Source organism: Peromyscus maniculatus, chromosome 17, assembly GCF_049852395.1.
Source record: "Peromyscus maniculatus bairdii isolate BWxNUB_F1_BW_parent chromosome 17, HU_Pman_BW_mat_3.1, whole genome shotgun sequence".
NCBI lineage: Eukaryota > Metazoa > Chordata > Mammalia > Rodentia > Cricetidae > Peromyscus > Peromyscus maniculatus.
Genome location: NC_134868.1, coordinates 6,450,904 through 6,476,865, shown reverse-complemented (window position 1 = coordinate 6,476,865; position 25,962 = coordinate 6,450,904). Strand labels below are relative to the sequence as shown.

Below are 25,962 nucleotides of genomic sequence, written 5' to 3'. Positions count from 1 at the left end.
GTTAAAACTCATTCATTTCACAAGAATCTCTGAAGTCGGGAAACAGTGAGAAAGCATTGTCAGATGCAGGAGGAAAAGGAAGGGGACCAGAGCTGCTCCTTCAGCTACCCCACGACACATGTAGGAATAGCTATCTGGTAGACCTCGCTGGTCTGAACTGCATGGTTGACTTGCGCTTGGGAGGCTAGCAGAAGTGCAGTTCAGGCACAGGGACAAAGTGGGTGGTCACCTTCCTACAAAGAGCTTCAGTTCTTCAGACGGTCTCCTTGTTAAGCCAGTAACATTGAGGGGGAACCTGTAATTTTGTGTTCTTCTCTCTGGGTTCTTGAGATGAAGCAGACAACAGGAAAAGCTTAGAACAGAACTCCTGTGATATTGTCTGTTCCAACTACATTGTTTTGTCCTGTTTAGGAAGTCAAACATTCTTTTTGGCCTAGAGAGATGGCTCAGGAGTTAAGGTCACTTGCTGGTCTTGCAGAGGACCTAGGTTTGGTTTCTAGCACCCACATAGAGTGACTCATAACCACTTGTAACTCTACTTCCATTATATCTGATGTACAACTCTGGCCTCCTTTGGCACCACGCAACATGGTATACATACATACACACAGACACTAACATATATACATAAAATTAAAATAATTGAATATGAAATAAGTATTTTATTTTGAGTGAACCATTATAATTTGAGAATTTTCACACCCTATCAGAAAGTAGAAAGATATCAGTTGCTTAAAGTAGAAAGTCTGGTAAACATAGCATTGGCATTCTAACACATATAAAATTAAAAAAAAAACTATTTAAGTACAGTATGTTTATCCTCTTAATCTTTTCTCCTTAATAGTTATATTTTCTACTTTTCATAATTAAAATGATAGTTTTTCTCACAATAAGGCTTTCCTCTATGTTACTTAAAACTACACTATGCTTTTGTCCAGACACTGAACAACTTCACCAGTCTCCTTTTGCTAGATATCAGAATTGTTTCTGATTATGATGAACACTCTACATGCATGTTCATGTGTGTGTCTGTATATGTGGGGGGGATATGTATGAGTGCAGGTGCCTATGAAGGTCAGAGATATAGACACCCCTGGAACTGGAGATACAGGTAGCTGGGAGATGCACAACGTGGGTGCTAGGAACCGAATTCTGATTTTTATGAGTAGTATGTGCTCTTAATCACTGAGCCATCTCTCCAGCCTCATGATGAATAATCTTGATATAAATATTCATGATATTCTTCAGAATACATTTTTAGAGTTGAAAACACTAGTAAAGTGTTTCAACATTTTAAAGGTTCTTGATTTAAAAAAAATCACCTCACATAATAGTTGTACCAATTTATACTATCATTACTACATATACATTTTAATTCGCCTGTCCTTACCAATATCATATATTTATTATATATCTGTTCACTTTCTATATTGTGATTATTTGATGCCCAATTTGTACTTTCATTTTTTCTCTTCTTCTCTGGTAGGAAAAATTAAACGTTCTCTCTCTCTCTCTCTCTCTCTCTCTCTCTCTATCTCTCTCTCTCTCTCTCTCTCTCTCTCATACACACACACACACACACACACACACGCATGCACTTGTGTATCTATCAGTTCCTATTTTTCACTCAATTATCTTTAGTGATATTTGTCTGAGCTTAAATAACAACTCATTTTTATGTGCATATTTAATCAAAATAGTCTTTTTTCCATTCTATTCTCAGTCTTTCTGTGTTGTTCAACAGTGTCAAAAGGACATGACTTGTTCGAAGTATTTTTGGCTCATGGTTAAAGGGTAATAAAGCATACTTTTACGTTCCACACATGCTATATTAGGCCAAGTAATCTGCAAGTTTTCTTGAATTCCATGTACCATAGTTTGTGGGCGGAGGTTACAGAGATTAATGGTCTCATTAAACATGGAAGGGAAGCCAAAGTACACTCAGCATTGCTCGTAAACTCCACTCATTGACCAGAAATGCTCACAATTCAAACTTTGAAAATGAATACTGTGCTTACACTCTAGCCTTAAAGGATCATTGATAACTGCTGAGACTCTCAGAAAACACCTAGAAATTTATAGCATTTAGTTAAGAAGTCACTAACTACATGAGAACCATGAAGGCTCCTTCTAAATGAGAACTTATCCAGGGTCAAGGGCACACAGCCCTCACGCTGAGGTCCTTGGGCTATTCCAGGCATGTTGTGGGATTCAGTTGATATTTGCTGAATACGTAATCACCCAAGAGTGGTGAACTCCTGTCTGTCTTCAGGTTCCAGCACACTGGTCCTGTTAGATCACATCAGCTATCTGTACTTTCAACCTCCAGCCTTACTCCCTGTTTCAGGATTAAAACCTGTACCATCTACCCTGCTGGGCTGCCCAGTTGCTCCAAGTCTCACTTATAGGAGGCATAGTGCTTCGATCTCACATGAGTTCTGTTCTACAGACTTTCATGGTAATGGCACTGTTCACTTCAACATCACCTGGAGACTCATCTGCATTTTCTAGTCCATCCTGCCAGCCCTCACCTGAGCCTCAGTGCCAACAGACAGCAGCCAACTAGTGGGTATGTGATTTTGGCTATTATGCTGGAGTGTTTAGCCTCCAACTAGTGAAAGCATATTAGGGAAATTACTTGCAAGTTGGAAATTCATCTTTGTGGTAGTCAATTGAGTATTATCACAACAATGTAAGGAGAGATAGCTCATCATTTTCTCTACTGAATTTTGTTTCCTATATATAGTAAAAATAATATTTGATATTCCCTTCTTTTAGACAGTGCCCACCTCTCATGATCACATTAATGTCTCATGAGAGAAGGATATGTGTTAGCAATCCCGTAAGTGGCAAAGAATCCTGACATCAAGAAATATGATAGTTGCCTTAAATTCTTTTTTTTAAACCTCTAATATAAGTATGTTTATTAGCTTCTCCATTAAACTCTGTTGAGTTCTATGGGAAATCCCAGATCATATGTACCCTAAAGAAAACAATGTCCAGAACATGCTTAGCTTACATGCTTCCTACTGTATCCACTCAGGAACCCCTTAGTCACCTCACTATTTTAAAAACTTCTAAATTAATCTTCCAGCTTCAGTCTTTTTACTTTTTCTTTGAGGGCAGAGACTGTATCTTTTAATTTTAATCAGTTCCCTGAGATGTTAATGCCAAGCAATTTACCATTTTCAGTATACAAGTCAGTTATTTTGGTGCATTCAGAGTTCTGTAACCACTACAACTAAATTTAGAGCGTGCCATCTCCTCCAAAGGAAATGCTACCCATCAGTATAACCCCCATTCCATCCATGCACCTGGGAAAACCTATCAGCCACTAATCTCCTCTCTGCCCTGATAGAAGAGCCAATTCTGGACATTTCCCTTAACTGGAACTATGCAGCATATGGCATTTTATTTAGTTTCTTCCACTCAGTATAATATTTTTAAGTAGCAAGTACCAGCACATCATTACTTTCTTTCTCTTTTATAGAGTTATTTAATTTTGTTAAGTATTGAGTGTTTTGCCTGAGTACATACACTATATAGTGACGGGGCACAGGGTGAGGGGAGGTGGTTAGAAGAAGACACTGGATCCCTTGAAACTGGAGTTATGGATGGTTGTGATATACCACGTGGGTGTTGGGAACTGAACCTAGATCCTCTACAAGATCAACACATGCTCTTAACTGCTGAGACATCTCTCCAGCCTACTTTATTTCTTTCTAAGGCTCAATTATTTTCCACTGTGTAAATGTCTCACATTTTATTATTCAATCACCTGTTAATGGATATTTAGGTTACTTTCATCTTCTATTTGTGATAAACAGTGTTAGTATGAACATTTGCATACAAATTTGGGGTGAATGTGTATTTTGTTTTTCATTGTCAGACACATAGGAATATAAAAGTTGGATTATATGATTATGTTATAATTAACATTTTGAAGAACTTCCAGACTGCTTTTTAGTCCTGCCTCCATCTAATTCTGTCAAACAGATGCTCTATCTTGCTATCTGAATGACCCAGCTAGAAAGTAAATCCATCATGGCATGTTGAATGGTACATAGCCTCGGGGTCTTGCAGAATAAACTATTTATATATCATATCAGCATGATCTTTTTTTTAATTTATTTTTTGTTTTGTTTTTACTTTTTTACACAATTGTATTGATCTGCCTAATTCTTCAGGGTTCTTACCTTGCCATGTCCCCTCCCTCCACTTCCTCTTATGATACTTCTACTTTATATTCAAGTTTTATCTTATCACTCATAGTTGTCTACATACAGAAAGCTGATAAGCATCTGTTTTACACATATTATTCTGACTGCCTAAACTTTCTGTCTCTCTCTGTCTGTGTATCTTTTTATTTCTCTCTCTCCACTCAACACACACACACACACACACACACACACACACACACACACACGCACGCACGCACGCACACACACACACACACACACACACACACACACACACACACACACACCCTTGGCCTGAATCAACTCATACTTCTTTTTAAAAGCTGTGCTCAAGGGTATTCTTTATCGATATGTCTTTTCTAGCTATTTCAACCTGGACAGAACAAAGTCTCTGTCTCCTCTCTATCACTTTCTCATTGTATGGCCCTGTGATGTCATTATCCATGTATGTGCTGTCTGTCTACTAGACTCTGGAGTAGGAATTATATTGTTTGACTTGTCTATAGCCAGCACTGACAATGTCTAAGGCAATTCAATGAGTAGAGACCCATGAATAAGTCTTTGAAATTGTAACAGCGGAAATCTCACTATTTTCAACTACACATCTACTCAGACGTTTCACTACCTGAGAAGTTTCAAGTAACACTTAATCACTTCCTCGTGCAATTTAATTTCCCTTGGCTCCACTCTGTGCAGTTAGTATCCTTCTCACAAAAGCAGATGAACTGACCTCTCAAAATTTCATTTTTCCATATGAATTGATAAATCGTCTGGAGTCCTCCATAGTTGGAAAGGCCTATTTATTCCTTTTATGTCTGTCCACAATATAAACAAGAATCTTGAGGCAGAAAGAGTTAAACATGAGACTTAGGAAAAGCTTTATGATGGGGCCTCTTTCTTCATTTATCCCTTTCCCACTCAGCTCCTACTACCCCTGTGTAATAGGAATAAGCTTACTCGGGCACTCTCTCACTCAAGCGTAGAACAAAGTCGGAACCTTCTGTTATCGTTCTGATCAGGCATGTCTCTCAATGAGTCACCTGTTGAAAACTTAGTCCTCAGCTGGTGGTGCTGTGATTGAGAGGGGGTAGACACTTTAGGAGACTAGAAGAAATAGTCCATGAGGTTTGCTCTTGATGAATATGATATAATCCCAGCCTCTTCTAGTCTCTTGTGTTCTGCTTCCCAGCTACCAAGAGGGAAGCTGTTCTGTTCTGTGTATCACCAACCATGATGCTCTGCTTCCCCCACAGACCCAGCAGCAATGGAGCCAAGGGAACATGGTGTGGAACCTCTGAAACTGTGGGTCAAATTAAACCCTTTCTCCTTCTAATCAGATATTGTATCTCACTGACACAAAGCTGACTAAGGCTCTCTCTGTGCATGTCCACTCCGATGAACGGAGAGAGGGAGGAATGTGGCACACAGACCCAGTCTCTTGCTAATGGCCAAAATTATCTCACTATTTGGTAATAATGAGGTCCTTTTCCCTAGGGAAGTAATATAGATTCTGACAATGACATGGATAAAGCTAGGAAATACAGGGACACGGTCCTTTGTTTACAAATGGGTGCTGGTCAAAACCATATTCATAAGTCACTTGAAAGTACAGAAGAAAGATCCTTGGCTATGGTGAGATACTCAGACTATCCCATAGACATGTCTTTTGGTGTGTCCATATGTGTGCACATACGTGCATGTGTGAGCATATGCATTTTGAAATCATGGATCAACCTTGGGTGTATTTTCTCATACACCTATGTACCTTGTTTTAGAGTCACGGTCTTTCACTGGCTTGGAATCACCAATTTTTCTATGCTGCTTGGCCAGCAAGCCCTAGAGATCTCTTTTGCCACCTCCTCAGCACTGGAATTACAAACGTATACTACTACACCTGGCTTTTTGTTTGGGTGCTGAGATCAAATTCATATCCTTACAGTACCAACTTAGTTCTCTCCCTCCGTCCTGCCCCTTGAGCCCACTTAGGCACCCGTGACATGGCATTGCTAGCTTTCCATAAACCCACCCAAACTGTAACCATGACATCCATTCAGCTGTAACTTGGAAACTCAGAATGACGCATCACCAGGGGCACTGAGGAAGGAACTACTCCTTTTACAGGCTAGCAGTGGGATGGGAACCCAGGCGTTAGCTATGAGCTGCTGGTGATGCTCTAGGGCCCAATGGGATGGGCACAGGGAAAGGAAACAAACAGAGACAATTCCCTGTGACAGGGTTCCAGAGGAAGAAGCATGACAAGAATCGGAAAGATGCCTCTTGAGGCTTTAAAGTCTTGACTTCATTTCCTGATGAAATGCCATTTCCCTTTTATATCCCCGGGGCCCCCATCCAATGGGATAATGCTATCCAAATCCAGAGCTGGGTAACGTCCTCCCCAACTCACACAGAAAGTGCTTTTTAATAATTTCCTACATGCTTCTTAGTCTAGACATTCCCCTTTCTTTCTCTCTTTCTCTCTCTTCCTTCCTTCCTTCCTTCCTTCCTTCCTTCCTTCCTTCCTTCCTTCCTTCCTTCCTTCCTTCCTTTCTTTCTTTCTTTCTTTCTTTCTTTCTTTCTTTCTTTCCATCCATAAGAGTAAAAGAAAATGAAGTTGGGTGAGTAAGGAGAGGGGAAGATCCAGAAGGAGTTGGGGATGAGAAAGAATATGGTAAAAAATACACTGTATGAAATTCTCAAAGAATGGTCTCTTTTAAAATGTACAGTTATCCTTGTGAGAATACAGCATTTAAGAGAAAAAAAACCCAGGTGCCAGTGTTTACACATTAAAACCCAAAGAATAAGAGCCTGGCTTAAGACAGGGTTATAAAAAAAAAAGGGGGGGGGGGAGGGGGTGGGAATGTTAAGAAAAAAGTGATGGCTTATCTTGATTGTCAATTTGACTAGATTAAGAAGCATTTAGGAGATTGTCAAAAGGCACATTCTGTGTGAGGAGGGGGTGCTTTATTCAACTCGGGATGTGGGTGGCGCTGTCCCATTGGGATGAGGCTCAGTGGTATAAAAGGGAAAATGGAGAAAGCCCTTATCAGCTCAGGCACTTTCTCTCTTGGCTTCTCAGCTCCTGCAATGTGATTTGCTCCACTGTACTTTCATCCCATGACGGACTGGGCCTCTGAAAGACCGAGTGAAATAAATCCTTCCTCTTCTTAAGTTGTCACCGAAACCCCAAAATTCGACAATACAGAAACTGGCATTCCTTTGCCCCATGGCCATAGATCATAGGAACTGAGGCTTTGCTCAGAGTAAGACTTTTATTAATAGTCTTCCAGATTCGGGGGTGTGACCACAACAAAACTCAAGAGTGAAACCAATGAGATGTATTTCTTACAGACCAGTGAACTGTGTGCAATGGGAGAGACCAGGTCGGGAGGTATGAGACAAGATGATTGGTTTGTAGTACAACGCAGGCCAATGAAGCAATTAATAGGGTTTAAATTATTATTTAAAAAGGGGGTTTCACACTTCTGTTTCTATGCCAAGTTTAATGAAGTAGAGGTATTTCTTAGAGTAAAAAGAGCCAGAATAACTTTAAAAGCAAGAATTAAACAAGAAATACTTAATCACAGTTTACCTCACAGAACAAAGAACTGGCTCTAAGTCTGAGGTTGGAACATGAGAACTTGTTTTTGTGGCGTGCATAGTCAGCCATAAAAAGGGAAGATCAAAATGATGGAGGTCCAGAGCCATAGGACAGTGAAGTTCCTTGGGAGGCATTTTGTCTTGCTTTTGTCTCTTGGAGAAATGTTTAGTTTTCCATGTTTTTTCTCCTGGACTGTCATTGACTATTAACAGAAATGACCAAAAGGAACCTCCAAAGGCCTCATCATGTGACCTGGTGAGGGGAAGCAGCCACCTGGGAGGGGGGACAAGAAAGTCCTCAACCCTTGTCTCTCCCCTAGAGAAGGAGCCTTACTTGAGTGGAAAAGTGTACCATATAGTCTCTCTCTTGGGGAATGAAGAGATAAAGTAGTCTTCCTCAGGGACTATCCCAAAATCCAGTGTCATGGTGCTTGCCTGAGATTGAGATATAATGAAACATTAGCAACAGTCTCACCCCACAGCTCTGCACTCCTCTGTTGAGCCAAGCTAACAAGCTTCAGGAAACAAGGCACAGTAGAATAGCAGTAGACATTTTTGACTGCAATACATTTTCCAGGAAAAAGATTTAAGGAGATATCCTGTAAGATACAGAGTACACAGGAGACCTAAATTTCAGGGTCCCAAAGGCTGTGCTAGTCACAGCAACCCTCACCCTAAACACAAACATAAACCTGTACCATTGAGGTATCTGAAGCCTCTGTTTCACTAAGAGTAACCATAGCAACAATAAACTCCAAGCCCACCTATATCCTGACTACAGAGTCTGGTCTACAACTTATGATGGTTGATTGAACCTTCTCTTACCTTACTAGAGGAAGGAGTCTGTATAGCCACTTTGTTTTCTGCTTTCAGAAACATATTTAATAAATTACATGAAACTTTCAATACTTTATTAGAAAATAGGTGATTTCATACAATACTAGACTAATGTAAGTTTTATGAACATGTTTAAGGCAAGCTAGAATGAGCTATGACTTTAGTGAATTGCATGCATTTTCAACCTATAATGATTTCAACCTGTGAAAATGAATGCATTGGATATAACCATTTCCTATGTTGAGGAACATGTGGATGACCTTACTTCCCCCAACACACACTAAGGGCGAGGGGTGGGGGAGCCATATTCAGTTACCTCAACCTCTATTTCTATACAAGATATCTGGTTTGGGGCAGAAAAAAATGAGGTATCAGAAAAGCAAGGGGAAAAAAACAATCCCCTACCAAGAACCATTAATCAGAGCCAAACCCAGATATGCCACAGACAGTAGAACCATGCACCGGAGAATTCAAAAGACATGGGTTGACCAGCTAAAAGCTCCAGCAGAGAAAGTGGATGCACACAGCCTCACAGGCCACCTCCGCTGAGAGGCGGCGATGGCAAGAATCAAATGGAAATTCCAGAAAGACAAGTGTGGTCATACAGTAAGCGATGCTCTCACTGCCTCACTCCTTCACCAAGGAGATGGGTCAACGCAAAAGCCTTCAACTAAAACCCCGAGTAAAAAGGTAACAGAAGCAGAGCATGCAAGAACATCTGAGTAGTGTCACACATCCACCGCCAACGTTCCGGAAAGACAGGGGACAGGGAAAGACAGATTTGCAAAAAGTACTGATACAGGATATGCCAAAGTAAACGACGGCCATCAAGTGCAGACAGAAGTTCAGAGCCACCCAGTGTGGAAAGTATGAAAAAACAAAACAAACAAAGTTTTAATTAATAGCACTGTACAGTAGCTCCCCATTGTCCATGAATTCTGAGACCCGAGAGAGGTTACAGAACCCTGTACACGGCTGATTTTGCCCTACATATACATACTCATTTATGATAAAGCTTAATATTTAAATTAGGCACAGTAAGAGACAATAAAACAGACTATTTTAATAGCATACTATAACAAAATGAATTTAAAAGTGACAAATCCTTTTTTTTTTTCTTGGAATTTTCCATCTAATGTTTTCAGCTTGTGGTTGGCTGAAAGGACTTGAAAGTACAGAGATCAAACTCTCAGGTAAGGCTCCTTTCCCAGTCTGGGTGACTGTGCCATGGTTGGCATCTCATACTGTGTTTGCATTTCCCCCACAGTTCTAAAATTATTTCAAACTAAAGTCTTTAAAAAGTGCCTTAATTCTTAACTGCCATATCAAGAAGGAACTAGCAAAGCTTAATACAGAAAAAGAAAGTCGTTTACTAAGAAAGCTATGTTTCCACACCCATGTATCTTGTGCTCTCAGTATCTGTTTGTATTTTCAGATTTGTGGTTCAAGCTGGAAACCTGTTCATAGTGGATACTACTATGGAAAGCTCCCCCCCCCCATCCAAATTGCCAGCTTACAGTAAAACTGTAAGGGCAGAGCAAATTGCCAAATGTGAACACTGTGTGTAACCTCATATTTTAGATAAGTAGTCTTCCAAAGAGTTTCAAGCGATTTCTTTTTTAAGGGCTGTGTAGTGCATACAATAGGATATGAGAGGTGAAAGCTGATTGAGACATAGATCACCCCCCCCCCCCAAGGCTACTGCATACAAGGAAGAAAAAGAGGACCAGGAGACACGGCTCCTCCACTCCCCCGCAACAGGACCAGCAACAGTTACACTTCTCAAAAGCCTCACTTAGCAGAACTCCAAATAGGATAAGACAGAATGAAAAGATGGCTGTGACAGTTCGCATTCCATGAGCAGAGAAATCTAGCTCTTCAATTACTGTTTCTAAAAGTGGTCAGGGTCAGCTGTCAGTTAAACTTGAACAAAGGACTGATAAAGTAGCTGGAGAGGCTTGAGCAATGACCTCACACCTGAGATGCTCCTTTGCAAAGAGTAAGGAAAGTCTTCCAGCTAGAAGGCTCAGAAAATATTTCTTAGAGGAAACAGCATAAATTGTTGGATAGACAGAGATGCGGGGCTGTCTTGGTGAGGCACTGTGCAGAGGAGGAAGGTCAAGATGTGCACATCATGATGAACATCAGCAGCTGGATAAAGGAAGGAGGGGCAGCAGGAAGCAGAAGTGCCAGGGGAGGGTGGGTGAGACCCCCCAGGGCTCTCTACATCGGAAATCAACCTCACATGCAAAGTCGATGGAAAGCAGGCTTTGGAGACACTAACAGCAATGCAAACCTTTGCTATGCCCTTCAGGAACCGACTAGCAAAGCACACTGCTCTTGAGGTGTTTCTGTGAGACGTTCTGATTCAATATCTTCCCTGCTTCCTTTTCCCATTGCTCTGCAATCATTCCGAAAGAAAGAGTCCCAGCAGTTCAAATCAAGTTTTCAATGTCAACGGCTTCTATGAACCTTCTGTGGTTTCACTGCCTCCTCTAACACCTGCTGAAATCTCTCACTGTAACAATATTAGGGGGTGGTATATTCAAGAGACAACTGGGCCAACAGTGAATTCATAGTCCTTCCTTCCGAGGGCATTCCCGATACAATGAGTTTGGCTAGATTTTCTTTTGGTTTGGACTTCCCAGCCTCTACTCATATAATAAATTTCTACTGTTTTCCTGCTGTTTGTACTGTTCCCCAATCTGTGGTATTCTGTTATAGCCAAGGAAAATAGATTATGATGGCACGACATCTTCCTTTGGTTAAATTAATGAATTGTTATCCCTGAACATGGGAAGTAGAGTCTTTAAGATGAGGAATTCAAGGTCCTACTCATTTGTACAGTGGATTTGAGGCTAGCCTGGACCACATGAAACCAACCTGGCTCAAACAAAACAAAACAACATAAAGACCTTGTCTTCAGCATATTTTCTTTTCTGGACCTCTTTCTGTTCGTCTCCCCAACACACATTTTTCCTTTGCTTTGAATACAGTTTCCCAAGGATGTTTTCACAAGACACAACTATGAGGTCTCTACCCAGCATGTTTTTCAGTCCTGCACCTGTTTCAAGAAAGATTGCCTGACATCATCCTAAAGCTGTTTAGTATATTTAGCCGGCCACCTTCCGAGCAGAGCAGCAGAATTCTCAGGCTCCGCCATGGTGACGCTGTTGCTCAGCAGCTGTGCAACCTTAGGGTCCTCACCCTCTTCCAATTTCAGCTTCCACCTGGGCTAAATGGAGATAATGAGAGCCTCTCATCCCAGGAAAGGAGAAATTGGCAGGAGATTGTGCTTACGAAATGTCAGAATGTGTTCCAACATACACCCAGCTGGAATAAGCCATAGCAATCACCATCACAGGTTACAGTGGTCCTCAGGATGTTGCAGTTGTGGAATATTAGAAGCCTGCAGAATTGTGAGGAGGAGGCTATCTGGAGCTCAAGAGCCTCTTCTAGCTGTAGTACCCTTCCAGATCCAAAGCATCCCTGTGCCCCATCCCCAAGCTCATGAGCTACAGTCCTCTTCTAATCATCGCCTTAAGCCCATGTTCAAGTCGGTCCGTCTTCCAGAAGCATGGTGTTCCATTCTCTGCTACCTTTAGCATCTAATTCATCTCTCCTCTTCAGGTGCCCATTCTTGTCCTTGAAGGCCAACTCATACCCCACTACCTTCAGCCTCTCCCTTGATCTCTCAGCTACTATCAGCTACTGATTCTAAAGCTCATGGCACCAAGGCTCAATTCCCTCAACTCAAGTCTCCCTCACTCAGAGTTTTGTCTCTCTGCGTAAACAACTTATTAGGTCTTTAATTAGCTTTATCCTTTATTAGCTCTCAAACGGCCGGGACATTCTATACACAGAGGAAGCACTTCATCTATACATGCTGATAAAGTCTGAGGGCGAGGACCCAACTACTCCCTAACTGGAGAAGCCAGCAGCCAGGTTCCAAATGACTCCTTTCCCAGAAGCAACACATCCCATCCATCATGGCTTAGAAAGCTGAGGTCTGAGCAGCCGGCCCAGCACACCCCCAGATACACCTGTGTGTGAAGGCACCCTTTGCCTGTCCCCCTAACCCTCATAGTTCCCATGTCCTTCCAATCTGTGCCATGACCCAGTTCCCTCATCCTCCATCCTGGTTCTCCCACAATATTACAAATTCCCCTTTGGGCTATTCATTCTCTCCCTCCGTCTCTCTGTCTCTGCATCCCTCCCTCCCTCTCTCCCTTTTCTTCCTCTTTTCTTTTTTCCTTTTTTTATGGGTCTAGAAGCTTAGAGCTCACAAATATTAAGAAAGTGCTCCTCCCCTGAGCTGCACCCTAGAGTCTCTCGTGACATGTTCTGAAGGTAGAATGTAAGTCAGGAACAGTGCAAGCTCACTTTTAAAAGCTCAGTGGGAACTGACGTACCCCCAATAAGGATAATCAAACTGCCAGTCACAAGATCACAATGGAAAGCCGTTCTCAACCATCCCTTAATCTTATAACAAAATACACATCTTGCACAGGTTCCCTGCTTCCCAGTCCCTTGGGAGCCAATGGAGTTGGCCCTCTGCAAAAGTGTTAGAACTGTAGAGTTGATTGTCTGATACCAATGTCCTTCCTTCTTAACTATCCATTCCTACCCTCCCAGTGTGAGAGGTAGGGTCAGCCACATGGTTGCAAAGCCCAGAACAAAATAAAAGTGGAGGATAGCAAATAATTGGGCAACAGCAGTGTATTCTTCCCGCATGAGCCCTCCTGGATTGAGAGGCTGGATGGAATGCCTAGAAGTGGGATTCCTGCCCCCTGGAAAGAAACCAAAGCTACTTTCCTTTTTGACATCATCGCAGGAGAATTTACTCCACCACGTGTAGCTCTGAGCCGTTTGCCTACATTTAAGCCTCTTATGTCTAATTCCAGAATTTATATCATTTATCCCTTAGCATAGGAAATTAAAGCATCAGCAAACAAATGAGATTTGAGAGCAGTAGAAGGTAGATAAGTGAGTGAGAGGGGAGCCTGATACCTCACAGACCTGCTCATAACTTAGGCGGAAACCAATGCTGCTCTTCCAGCAGAACTGATATCAAGAGCTCTATGCCTCCAATCTCCTGTAGACACTGGCTCAGGACTCTGAGGTATAACTCAAGACCTTATATACTTTGCTTTCATATCTACCACAGCCCCCTGCCATGTACCACCATACCCTAAAAATAAGTCAAGGGTCACCCAGGGTGACCTCCAGAATCTCCACTCTTCCCTATTTCTGCAGCTGGATCCCTAGATGTGCAGCAATTCATTAGACTGCATCTTGTCATTTCTACTCCATCACCAAGTGGCTAACAAGAGGCATGTCCCTGGCAGGAGTGCTGCGGGAGGAATCTCTTTCCTGCCCAGTGTCGTCCCTGACATATTGTTTACCAGCAGCCTGCTAAAATCCAGATATAGAGTTACATTTGACTTGACCAGGCAAGCTTGAACGAAGTGACCACAGAAGTCACTAAAAGTCGCATGGTGACAAATAACCAGTGGATCTCCAAACCTCAAAAGCTCCCCGAAGTCCTGATTGTAATGGACAGCAGGTCAGGACTGATTGAACAACCACCTACAAAGTCATATAGCAACCTCCAAATTGCCTGGTTTTAAAATACATCTCCGGGTACCCCTCTCATAGTCAATTTTGTTACTATAAGAAAATTCCTGAAGCAGGATAATTTGTAAAGGATAGAAATGTACTTCTTCACAGCGTTAGGCTCCTGTAAGCTCAAGATGACCCTGCTACAGGTTCATTGTCTATGGAGTCCTGCATCCTCCTGGGAGGGATGCTGTGTTCCATATGGTGAAGGAGGCGGAAGGGCAGCTACAGGATGCTGCAAGGAACCGCTTTTGTGAAAGCCTCAATCACCTTCATGAAGCTCTACTCCCTCAGTGCCCAAGCCCTCAAGACTGGCATATTATCAACATCTGAATTTTTGAAGGGGGTACATTCAAACCACATTACCCTCAAACTTTCTGAGAGATCGGAGTTTGACTCCATCACAAGCCCAGTTTGAGTCATTTGGCGTTTGAACTCTCTTGCCAAGCCATTAACCCTGCAGTAGCTGCAGGAAGGAGAGCATCACAGGTTAGTGACAGAGAAACCCTACTGTGACAACAGACATTACGAGTTCACCGAGGGGCCCCACTGACACATATTTGGCTTGCAGAAGATTTTGAAAGGTAAATGGCTTCGTGGAACGACGCCAATCATGTTCACTACTCTCTTAAAGAAACATAAAATCAAAGACAAATGCCAGTGGCATGCCAGTGTGGGTATCTTCCTCTGAAGGAATAAGTAATAAAATGTAAAGAAACGAGGAGACAAGCAATTAGACATTCTGAGGCAGGGGCTTGATTACAGCTTGATGTTTGCTTCTCTTTCCAAATAGCTGCAAAAAATTAACTCTATTAAATGAGAATCCAACAAAAAACTCAATGCCTCTGAGAAACCATGAACACAGAGATAACTATTGCTCCCCTTAGATTTTAGAGACAAATAACAAATCCTATAGATAGAAATTATATAGACAGACGTGTGCTCTTCTCCTTCTGCAAGCTCCTTAGAAGTACAGAATCGTCACTGCAACAGCAGAAGTCACTGTGTTCATTCTCAGTGTCTCCTTTTGTAGGGGAGGTGACTTGTCTTTGGTCACCTAGTGAGTGGATGGTGGGGCATTCTTCCGTCCAGGTCTGGGAAGGGCCTGGGCAGACATGCACACTGAGTTTCTTACTGACAGAGGAGCAAGCCATTTCTCCAGGAGCCTAAGGGTCTTGTTGTAAATCGTACAGAGCCCCACGCTCATGTTGCCTGCCTCACCTTAAGTTTTATACCACTGTTACCTGAAAGCATTCCATGCCGTAGTGTTTTATTATTTCTTTAAAAACTGCTGTGGTTTGAATGTGAAATGTCCCCGTAGCCTCGTGTGTCCGAACACTTAGTCCCCAGTGAAAGGTACTGTCTTTGGAATGTTGTGGGACCTTTAGGAGGCAGAGTCTAGCTGCAAGAAGTGGGTAACTCGGGGGTGCCTTGAGGCATTACGGCCCCAGCCTACTTCCTGTATACTCTCTGCTTCTTGTGGCACTAAAATGTGAGTGAGGAGTACCCACCTGAGCTGTGGATCTGCCTCTCACCGTGCTTCCTCCTCCGTGGTGGACTATATTCCCTAAACCTTGTAAGTCCAAATAAACCTTAAGCTGCTTCTTGTGAAGTATGTGGTCATAGCAACAGGAGAAGACACTAGTACACCCACAAGCAACCCCATCCTTGCCTTGCTAGTCCAGCAGCAGGCAATTTGCTGACTGCCTTTAGAATTTCCTAAGCACACAGAACATTCCTGTTTAACTTAATTTCCCATGGATTTTTGCTAAATGACTCCAACTTTGGACCACCAAAGTCTCATACATCAGACCAAGTCATTTTTCTCTCCAGTTATGTTTAGAATTGCAAAGAAGTTGTTTAAAATATATTACTCCCAGCAAAGTCCTTATTACGGCTCAAACTCCTTCCAGAAAACAGATCTCATGCGGACTTTTCCCATTTGCTTCTCTCACTTTGAATAGGTGCAGATGAAAGAAAAGTGAGCCAGGACTGAGAAGATGAAGGATAATTCCGTCCAAACAGCTCTCTGCAATAAGAACCACAATTCACAACTCCAGCTCTATGGTCTTCCAGTTGATTCCTATACTGACAGGAATTTCACTCAGTTCAGAGGCAACACCGTTTTCAACTTCATCCTTATGCTGAACTTAAATTCTGCTTCCTACATCTTCTTCTGACTTGGAGACTCTTCCCAAAGGCCTCACTTCCCGTGGCCATAAAAGATGGCCCCCAGATTGCTTTGGTATGGATAACAATTTTTTTAAAAAATAAATAACCTGAGCTGTTTGTAACTATCAGTTACACACAAATATATTTAAAGTGTCTTATCTTCATTTATACAGCACATGAGAATAATTATCTAGAATTCAGAAGCTGCATGTGAGTTGGTCTCCCTAGGGATATCAGCTGTGTTTTATACATGGGACCAACACCAGGCAGCTTGGGTGAGGATGTCTCTCACTGACAGTCAGCCAGATCTCAGAGCAAGCAAGCCCGAGTTGCTGTCCCTGCTGACTGAGAAAGACTGGCCTTACATATCAAGGCCAGATAAAGAAAAGCAGATGGAGATTTCAAAAATGAAGGCAGATTGGAAATCAAAAGGGCAAACTTTCCAAGCTGCAGGCATTGATTTGTAATCAAGTTCTTTTCAAATTGCTTTGTATGTGGGCAGCAATCTATAGCATACTCAAGGGAGCGTGGCAGAGCAGTGGTTTCTTTAAAATGATGTTTAATGATATCTCCCGAGGGTCAGCTAGTAAAATAATAAATGTAGAAGCACCTCATAAACTATAAAGCACCATCAAATGTGATGCTGCCTCATCCAAACCTGAACTCTTACTGAATGCTCATCATATGCTTATTATTGCCCTAGTTAGTGGCTAGAGATGCATTCTCTCTCTCTCTCTCTCTCTCTCTCTCTCTCTCTCTCTCTCTCTCTCTCTTGTATCTTGAATGCATGAATTACAAAAATCCTCTCTCCAAAAGATTTCTTTACCAGGCTCTAAGTATGTGAAAAATGATTATATATTGAAAGTTCATGAATTTGCAGCTCAAATGTAAAATTAAAAAAAACCCCACAAGACAGCCAAGTGCATACAGGGAACAGGAAATAGCAGAGGATTGTGTGTGTATGCACACACATGCATATGTGCATGGGCACACATGCCTGGGTGCTCTCATATGTGTAGGTGCATGTGTGCATGCATGTAGAGGCCAGGATCTCTAATTGGCCTGGAACTTGCCAAGTAGTCTAGGCTAGCTCGATGGTGAGCATCAGTGACGGGCCTGTCTCCACCTCCCTAGAACTGGGATTACAAGTGGGCACCATCACACCTGGCTTTGTGTGCAGTGGTGGTGGTGGTGGTGATGGTGTCCCGGGGTATTGAACTCAGGTCCTTGCACTTCCAATGCAAACACTTGATCATTTTAGTTGTCACCCTTGCCTGGGAGGATTTTTGACTGAAGAGAAACTGTCTTTCCTGGGGGGCAATGGTATGGTTTCCCGACAGAAAAAGTAACAATTAAAAAGACGCAGCTGTATTTGGGGCCATGTTGAAGAAGAATCTATCCAGAAGTGGAGTAATGGAACTAGATGCCCTCAATGGCTTATCCCAAATGAGTAGATGTTTCTGAACCAGTAATAATGCGTCCATTAATAAGATACCAATGAGTCTTCCAAGAAAGTAGATAAGGAGAGTGTCTCCTCAGGAATCAAACACAAACACAGTCAGTCCCAGACTGTGCCCATGCAAAGAGTGAACCGCCCTTCTCATTTCCATCAGCTACAACAATCTGCATGTGACACTGTAGCTAAGGACATGCACTCAAGGCTCAGTCTTCTTGAGTTCAAATCCTGGCTCTGTCAACTTGGGATCTGTAGCACCAGCATTTCCCTTAATTAATAAGTACTTCCTAACAGTGCCCTGCTGAACACAAAGGGTCCATTCAGCAGTCATCCCCCAGGGTCTGGCACATGTAAATGCTTTGCTCTGTTTTCTTCTGGGTCTCATAGCCCAACCCAATTTCTACAAGTATCTAGGGTAAAGGACACAATAGAGTTACTCGTATATTCTATTTGGGTTTCAGGGTTTTATATCTATATTTTGGTTTATCTCTTCTTTTGTGGGGGAGGGTGGGCATGTCTGATAATGTGCACAAGTGAGTTTGCATGTGGAAACCAGAGGATGACAATGGGTGTCTTCCTCAACTGTTCTCCACCTGATCCTTCCATACAAGGTCTTTTATTAAAATTGAGCTGCCTATCTGGATGCAGAGAACCTGAACTCCAAGTCTTCATGCCTTCCAGGCAAGTACTTTGCCATCCAAAGCATGAAGTGTTACCTTCTTCTAACACAGAACAACTAAACTGTATTTAGTGCAATTTCCAACAGAAAGTGAGGAGAAGCAAGAGTTTCCGGAAAACAACAACTCTCCAGTACACCTTTGGTGTCTCCCTCATGAAACTCGACACCAGTCACCCCAGAGACCTACCTAGGCTCTGAGGTACTTCGGAAGTGTTTTCTCAATCCCCCTCCCCGCACCCCAAAAATCTCCAAGCATGCCCACCTTCTATGAAGTCCGCAGCCGTGTAAGGACGCTGGTGTGGGCTGCTCTCCACAGGGCTGTTCAGACTCTCTAGGGCCGATTCGACAGCTTCCACCAGCTCATCGCGCTTGTCCTTCCTCACCGGCTTCTCCTCAGGGTGGCGGGTCAGGCCGGTTTCCAGCTGGTACACTTTCTGCAGGGTGAAGCTATCAAAAGGCACAGCAGCATACTCGGTGGCCAGCTTGACACCTGTATGGACCTCGGCCTTGTCCACCTGACTGCGCAAGAAGGCCAGCAGATCGGCTTGGGCTTTGGGTGCAGGATCCCAGCCTGAGCGCAGGCCGGTGGCATCACTGGCCTGGTCCTGCCCTTTGCGGAGCTGCTCACTGCGTGCCTGCAGTTCATCCTTGAGCTGTGCGATCTGTCGCTTAAGGCTATTCACATAGTTGCGATGCTGTTCCTCACGCTCTTGCAGCACTGCTTGGTAGCCATCTTTGCCTGTGGGACCATTGGCCCGTGGCAGTCCCAACTGCTCCTGGTCGCCTTTTGGGGTGCAGGCTAACATGTAGAGGACAGAGATGGCACAGCAGAGCAGCACCAGCAGAATTACTACCCGAGAAATCCACCCCAGCAGCCCACGACGGACCATCCTCACTCAGGTGCAGGCCATGCGTCCAGCGTGTGCAGCATCCCAGGGCAATGGGAAGGCCCCACACAAGGGCTTTCCTGATTAGACCACAATGCCTCTGAAGTCCCCTGGACCAATTTTATCCATTTCCTTCTAGAATGCGGCCTGCCTTTGGAGGTCAACCATTACACAGGACCGCTGTCCTGCTTCCAAGGGAAGATCTTCTAGGCAGAAACAACCAGTTAAATGGGACCTCCAAGTTCTTTCATGTGTTCCCATCATAGCCTTCCTGATGCACTGGAGATGAGGGGAAACCTGAGAAGACACAAAGGACAGGGACCCTTAGTGTTTCCACTCAGACTTGAACTTTTCCCACTCAGGATCCCTTTTCACCTGAGAAATTTTCACTTGATCCAAAGTATATAGTTATATAAAATAAGCACACAAGTCAACTATTTAGTCACCACAAATCATACATTTATTTTAAAGCAATTCTTTTATATACATACAATTTCAACATTTATTGAAGATTAAGCAAATGTGCATATTAATGAGGTGTATGTGATTCCCTGACATAATTCAGTCTTGGCTGAATATTTGATACGGCAGGATGGAAAACTCATCTTCCTCATTTTGCAGAACTGATCAATATTTTGATTCTATAATCACCGGTACTAAGAAAAGCACTTTGCATAAATATGTAATGAAAAACAGTAGAAGTCTATTTAAAGTGTTTTCAGAAATTATTGAAAATGCTTCCCTGATCCCAAGTCAACATTTGTTTAGTCATTATTTATGAAACCCTAGTGGAAAACTCATATAGAAATTATTTAAACCAAATATTTCAACCCCATCAAATCCAAGATACACTAATTTGATACTTACATTCCGAGGAACAGCAGAAGGAGAACACTAAAAGTCTTTGTTTACTACAATCAAGCCATCATGTATCTACCAGAGTGGAAAAATTTGCACGGGCAATAAATACACCACAGTTCCTAACATACTTCCGGACTGGGGTGTTTTGGGCCTTCGCTGTTGTTGTATGGTGTAATAGTATGTGCAATGCAAAGCGCACGTTTTGTCTTGAGAATCAAGGCTTCCGTGAAGTCTCCCAGTGCAGCTTGGGTGAGTACTGCTAGAAACACATGGATTCATTGGGGATTTGGATTTGAAGCAATTCTGGTCACTATGTGTTCAGAAACCTTACAGTTGCGGGATTTCTCATGAACCCCACATTCAGTTACATGAAGTTGCAGTCCACTGCTTAAGACACCAAGGGCTCATTCCCTATGGCAATCAATAGTCAATTGACTGCCCTCCCAAGATTTACTGAAATTGTTTATGGCAGATAATTAAGTTTAAGTGTGTTTGTATATCAGAACACAATATGCATCAAAGGAAACATGAAAAGATGGGTGGGAACCACTGATAAATGCAGAGAGTACTTCTGTTGAGAATTGAGACTGATTTTTTTTTGACTCATCTCTATTTCTCTGTATGTTGGAGTTCCTCACGATGACACTTATTTTAATGCACAAAAGCAATACTTCAATGGCACTGAAATTACTGGTGGCAGACTGCTCTGCTGGTGCTGTCCAGAAGGAGGAGGACTGCAGTCACGTGTGGATACCTCTGAGGCAGGCCCAATGGCCATCAGAACAGACGGTGAGCTTTCTGAACAAGTAGGGCCGTATCCAGAAGTTCAAACACAAATACAAAGAAGGATTCTATGACAGGTGTCCCACCAAATCTCCAGTCATCCCTGCAAGTGGCAGCGAGGAGTTTGCCACAGCCAGGGATGGGTGAGGAGAGCAGGGATGAGATGCTATCTTGTCAGGACTCAAGTTATCTAGGCATACCTCTTCCAGTCTACATGAGGACTTCTGTGTCTTCCCCTAACACCTAATCCTTGTAATAAAGGGGGAGCAAGCCACACTCACCATCTCCATGTCTCCAAGGCCACCCTTCCTCCCTCCTCTGCCACAGACAACATCTCTTGACACATTAATTTTGAAGTGTCCCCCCCTTTTTTAATCACCCTTGTATTCATAGCCATAAATTAATCAACGAACCAATAAAATTAGATGAAATAAATACTTTTGTTTAGGGATATCTTTGTAAAACATTACTTGTGTATCTTTACATACCAGGTCTCTTAAAATCAAGGAGGACCTGCACTTTGCCACTTTATGAAAATGGCATTTTCAATAATCCCTATAATGATGAAATAATTTTTAGTGTCCTTTCTCAACCTCAGCAGTCTAGGTTCTGGGACAATAATGACTCCTTTTCCAAGTGCTGTGTCCCAGAGGGGAAGAAAGAGTCCGGGCAAAATGCACCTCCAGCTCCCCCGGTGGAAAGAAGTCCCACTGACATTCTCTGCACTCAAGCACGATGACGATCCAGGCTCACTGGCCTGTCCTGAGTGCACTGTGCACCTGCTACATTCAGTGTTCACACAGGGGAGGTCCTCTAGCACTGCCCAGGAGACAAGCCTCTTTCCAATGTCCCCACACCACCAAAATTGTAAAAGTTTAGTATATAACGTTTTCTCTCTGATCTATTCTCTAGTATTTCTATAGCCCCAAGGAGTCTCTCAACTATAATTTAGAACAATACATAGTTATTAGTATAAGGTTTAAAGTGTATGCTTGCCCTTGGAAGCCTTTTATGTCTGATGAAAATCTCAGGATTTGTATAATTACTATAATTCTGTGATTAAAACCATCTTGGTTTTGATGTTCAGGCACCTTGCTGTTTTTAATGAAATCTCTCAGACAAGCTCATTATAGCCAAGTATTAAATTATCAGTGAGGACATGTTATCACATTATTCTGCCATTTTAAAGACTTTTATTTTAAATACGTTGTCATTACAGGCAAAATAAGAAAATCAAAAAACAAAGAAACGGAACATTCAACACAATTTATTGTGCTGTGAAAAATTAAGAGAGGCAATCATGCTACCAAATTTTAATGGAATAAATGTTTCATTTGCATAATGGATTGAAGTCATGTTGGTTTAACTGAAGCAATGCATTAAGACTATGTTTAAGAAAATTAAAACTAGGGCAGTGGTAGTACACGCCTTTAATCCTTGTGCTCCAAAGGCAGAGACAGGCAGATCTCTGAATTTGAGTCTAGCCTAGTCTACATTGGGTTCGAGGACAGCCAGGGCTCTGTAGACAGACCCTGTCTCAAACAACAAACACTAGCAGAAAATTAAAACTATAGGCTATCTGTTATACCCACAGGTCTTTTGCTTACAAGTATTAGGGGTTGCCGTGAGATGAGTCAGTGGGTAAAGGCACCTTCCACCAAGCCTGGACCTGATTATTTGGATGCTTTAGCCCCATGTGGTAGAATGAGGAAACCAACTTTCTTGTGTGTATACACACACACACACACACACACACACACACACACACACACACACGCACGCACACACGCACACACGCACACACGCACACACGCACACACGCACACACGCAGCCTGGACCTGATTATTTGGATGCTTTAGCCCCATGTGGTAGAATGAGGAAACCAACTTTCTTGTGTGTATAAACACACACACACACACACACACACACACACACACACACACGCACACACGCACACATGTAAAATATGTTTTAAAGTCTAGTTAGTTTGACTTTGAAAATTCATTAGTTTATCTGGACTCCACTCATCAGAGAAAAAGAGGAAAAGGAGCCAAGGGAACCAAGACATCTTGTGAGACAACAGACTTTTTCAATTTTCTTCAGCAAACCAAGTAACAGGTTTCAGTGCCATATTTTTGTGCATACCTGGTTTTGGTTGATTTCCCCCAATCACTCACGACCTCAACTTGCTGCTCCTCTCCCCACTGTGGCCCCCAGTATCCCCCTTTCCAGTAACACACCACATGTGCTCTAGCATGCTCCCTACCCTTCATTAAAATGTTTAAATGGCTACACTACCAAAATTAATGGGCAGATTCAATTTCTATCAAAATTCAAATGACATTCCTCATAGGATTGGTATGTGTGTGGGGGGGGATGGAAATCCTAAACTTCATATGGGAACACAGAGATCACAGATGGCCAAGCAATCCTGGGCAAAAAGAATGGTGCTGGAATTACCGCAACATGTGACTTCAAACTGTTGTCCAGAGTCACAGTGACCAAGACAATGTGAGGCTCACTCATGCAGGCCATGGAACACAAACTGGACCCGGAAATAAACCCTCACAGCTACGGACACCAAATTTTTGACAAAATTGTCACAAACATCTCCTGGAAACACCTATCTTATTTAATTAAACTATGCAGGCAAAACCAGATATTGACATGAAGAAGAAAGAAATTGTATCGGTGTGTCTCTCAGCCTGTACAAAAATCAGTTCAAAGAGGACATTAAGTTAAAGTGAACAGACATTAAATTAAAACCTGAAAAAATGAAATCACTAGAAATAAACATAGAAAAGAAGACACATGTATAGAGAAAAAATTCTGGATAGAACCCTGAAAGCACGAAAATAGCCTTAAGAATTGACAACTATTATTATGTGGAATTAGAAACTTCTTCACTGCAAAGGAAATTCTCAGCAGAGTGAACAGACTACAGAATGGAAGCACAGACATTTAGAAAGAAAAAAAAAACAGGATACCAAAGCCTGCTGCCAAAGAGTCGGCAATTTTTTTTTTCTATGTAAAATGTTGGGAGCAGACAATGCATCAGAAACAACATTCTGCACCCTTGAACAGACAAAATATTTCCTAATGTTTCTAGGAATCGAATCTGTAATCAAACATAGTAACTGGTGATGATGCCGAGGCTGATATTCTGCAGACGAGTATTTGCTTGCTACAGTTAGGAAACACTGGTCCTCAGCGCTCTTGCTTCTGTGGAAAACCCAGACAGTTTACTTAGCCTCACAGTAAGTGATGGGGGTCACTTTACCAGCTCTGCCCGCTTCAGAAAAGATAATCTAGCAAGACACAGGCGGACCAGTGAAAGCACAGCACCCTCTCTGGTCTTGGCAGAGGAGTTGGAGCATTAGATTTAACGTATATGTAGTGTTGACTCTCTCGCAGATGGAAAGTACCATGTAATTACCAAGGACTACTACACTTTCCAGATGACAGTAAAAATATAGCTTTATGAGATCACAGTCACACTGTGCTATTGTTTGAAAGAGACAGGGAACTCAGCTTTTCAGCCCAGCGAAGTCTCTCGTGAAATCTCTGGGACGGGGAGGGTATGTGGAGGAAGAAGACAACCCTGTCATTAACTGATTTGGGATGCTTGGGCGAAAAGAAGTGGGTACTTGGGTTTTATTATTGTCAGAAATCCTCCCGTTTGTCAGGCTTCCTGCCACTTACATTTTTATTCACTCATCCTCATTGATGGGTTTTGCCCAACACTTTCTCCCTCCTGGTAGCCCCCAAGGATGAGTCTGAGATGTGCCAAATATTGCCACTGTATTTACCAAAGGCCACATCTTGCCACTGTATTTACCAGTGGACTGACGGAGACACAAAGCACAATACCATTCTTATGAGCTTTGCTGTCATTCTGAAGAGCTCTGAGCGTGGCACCATTTGGGGGAGTGGCTTCTCCATAGTCTCCTGTGAAGTGTGGGATCCTGTTGAATAGGACCGGTGCTCTCACACTTGGAGTGTTCTCTGAGAGGGCGAGCCTCTATCCCTCCACAGTAGAATAACCCAAAGAGATTTATAACTGCAAGACATAGAGCTAGGGGGTGCCTAAGGAATTGACAGCTCTTCCTGAGTTTTGGAGACAGGTATTCTGGAGGACATATGGGCCATTGCCAAGTAATCTAGCAATGGGATGAGTTTCTCCAGACTCCAAGTGTAGGGTGGACAACAGCTCTGACAATGCACCCAGACTAAGGAACATCTGGGGACTTCCCCAGGAGAACACAGCAATGACCCAACAATATTAGTTTCGGTTTATTCTATCTAGGATTGCCTTTATATATAAACAAACAGACAACCCCTCCCCCCAAAAAAAAGAGCAGGTGAGAGGCTGGCAGACGGCTCTGTTGGGAAAGTGTCTGCTGGCCAGGCATGAGGACCTGAGTCTGATTCCCAGCCCTCGAGTGAAAAGCTTGGTGTAGCCCAAGGAAGGCATAAACAGGCGGATCTCTGGGGCTTGCTGACCAGCCAGTCTAGCCTAATTTGTGAGTCTCAGGCCCCAGTGAGGGACCTTGTATTATAAAGGTGGATGCATGACTCCTGACATTCAAGGTTGCTGGCTCTCTGACTTCTAAACAGACACCGACATAGATGCTGATGCACACACACACACACACACACACACACACACACACACACACACACACACACACACAGGGTGGGCAGAGAGGGAGGAAGAGACAACAAATGAGTTAAGTACAAATCCCATCTTTAGTCAGTTTGTAGGAACTTATATCTTTTTAAAGAACTATACTTTGAACCCCAAACAGACGAATGCTATTAAAACAGATGTAAAGTATCCGTGCCTATTCACATCTATAATTATTATGTCA

The 25,962-nt window shown here is 42.7% G+C and overlaps 1 protein-coding gene across 8 annotated transcripts in view; it reads right to left on the bottom strand.

Moving 5' to 3' along the window:
* Csgalnact1 (chondroitin sulfate N-acetylgalactosaminyltransferase 1) overlaps positions 1–25,962 on the bottom strand; it is a 329,328-nt gene that overhangs the window by 73,606 nt on the left and 229,760 nt on the right. For all 8 annotated transcript variants that reach the window (XM_076553249.1, XM_042262475.2, XM_006989566.4 and 5 more), the window contains one exon: positions 18,822–19,743. In XM_076553249.1, the coding sequence (XP_076409364.1) occupies positions 18,822–19,449 (628 nt within the window). In that variant the 5' untranslated portion in view covers positions 19,450–19,743. The remainder of the gene's footprint in view (positions 1–18,821; positions 19,744–25,962) is intronic.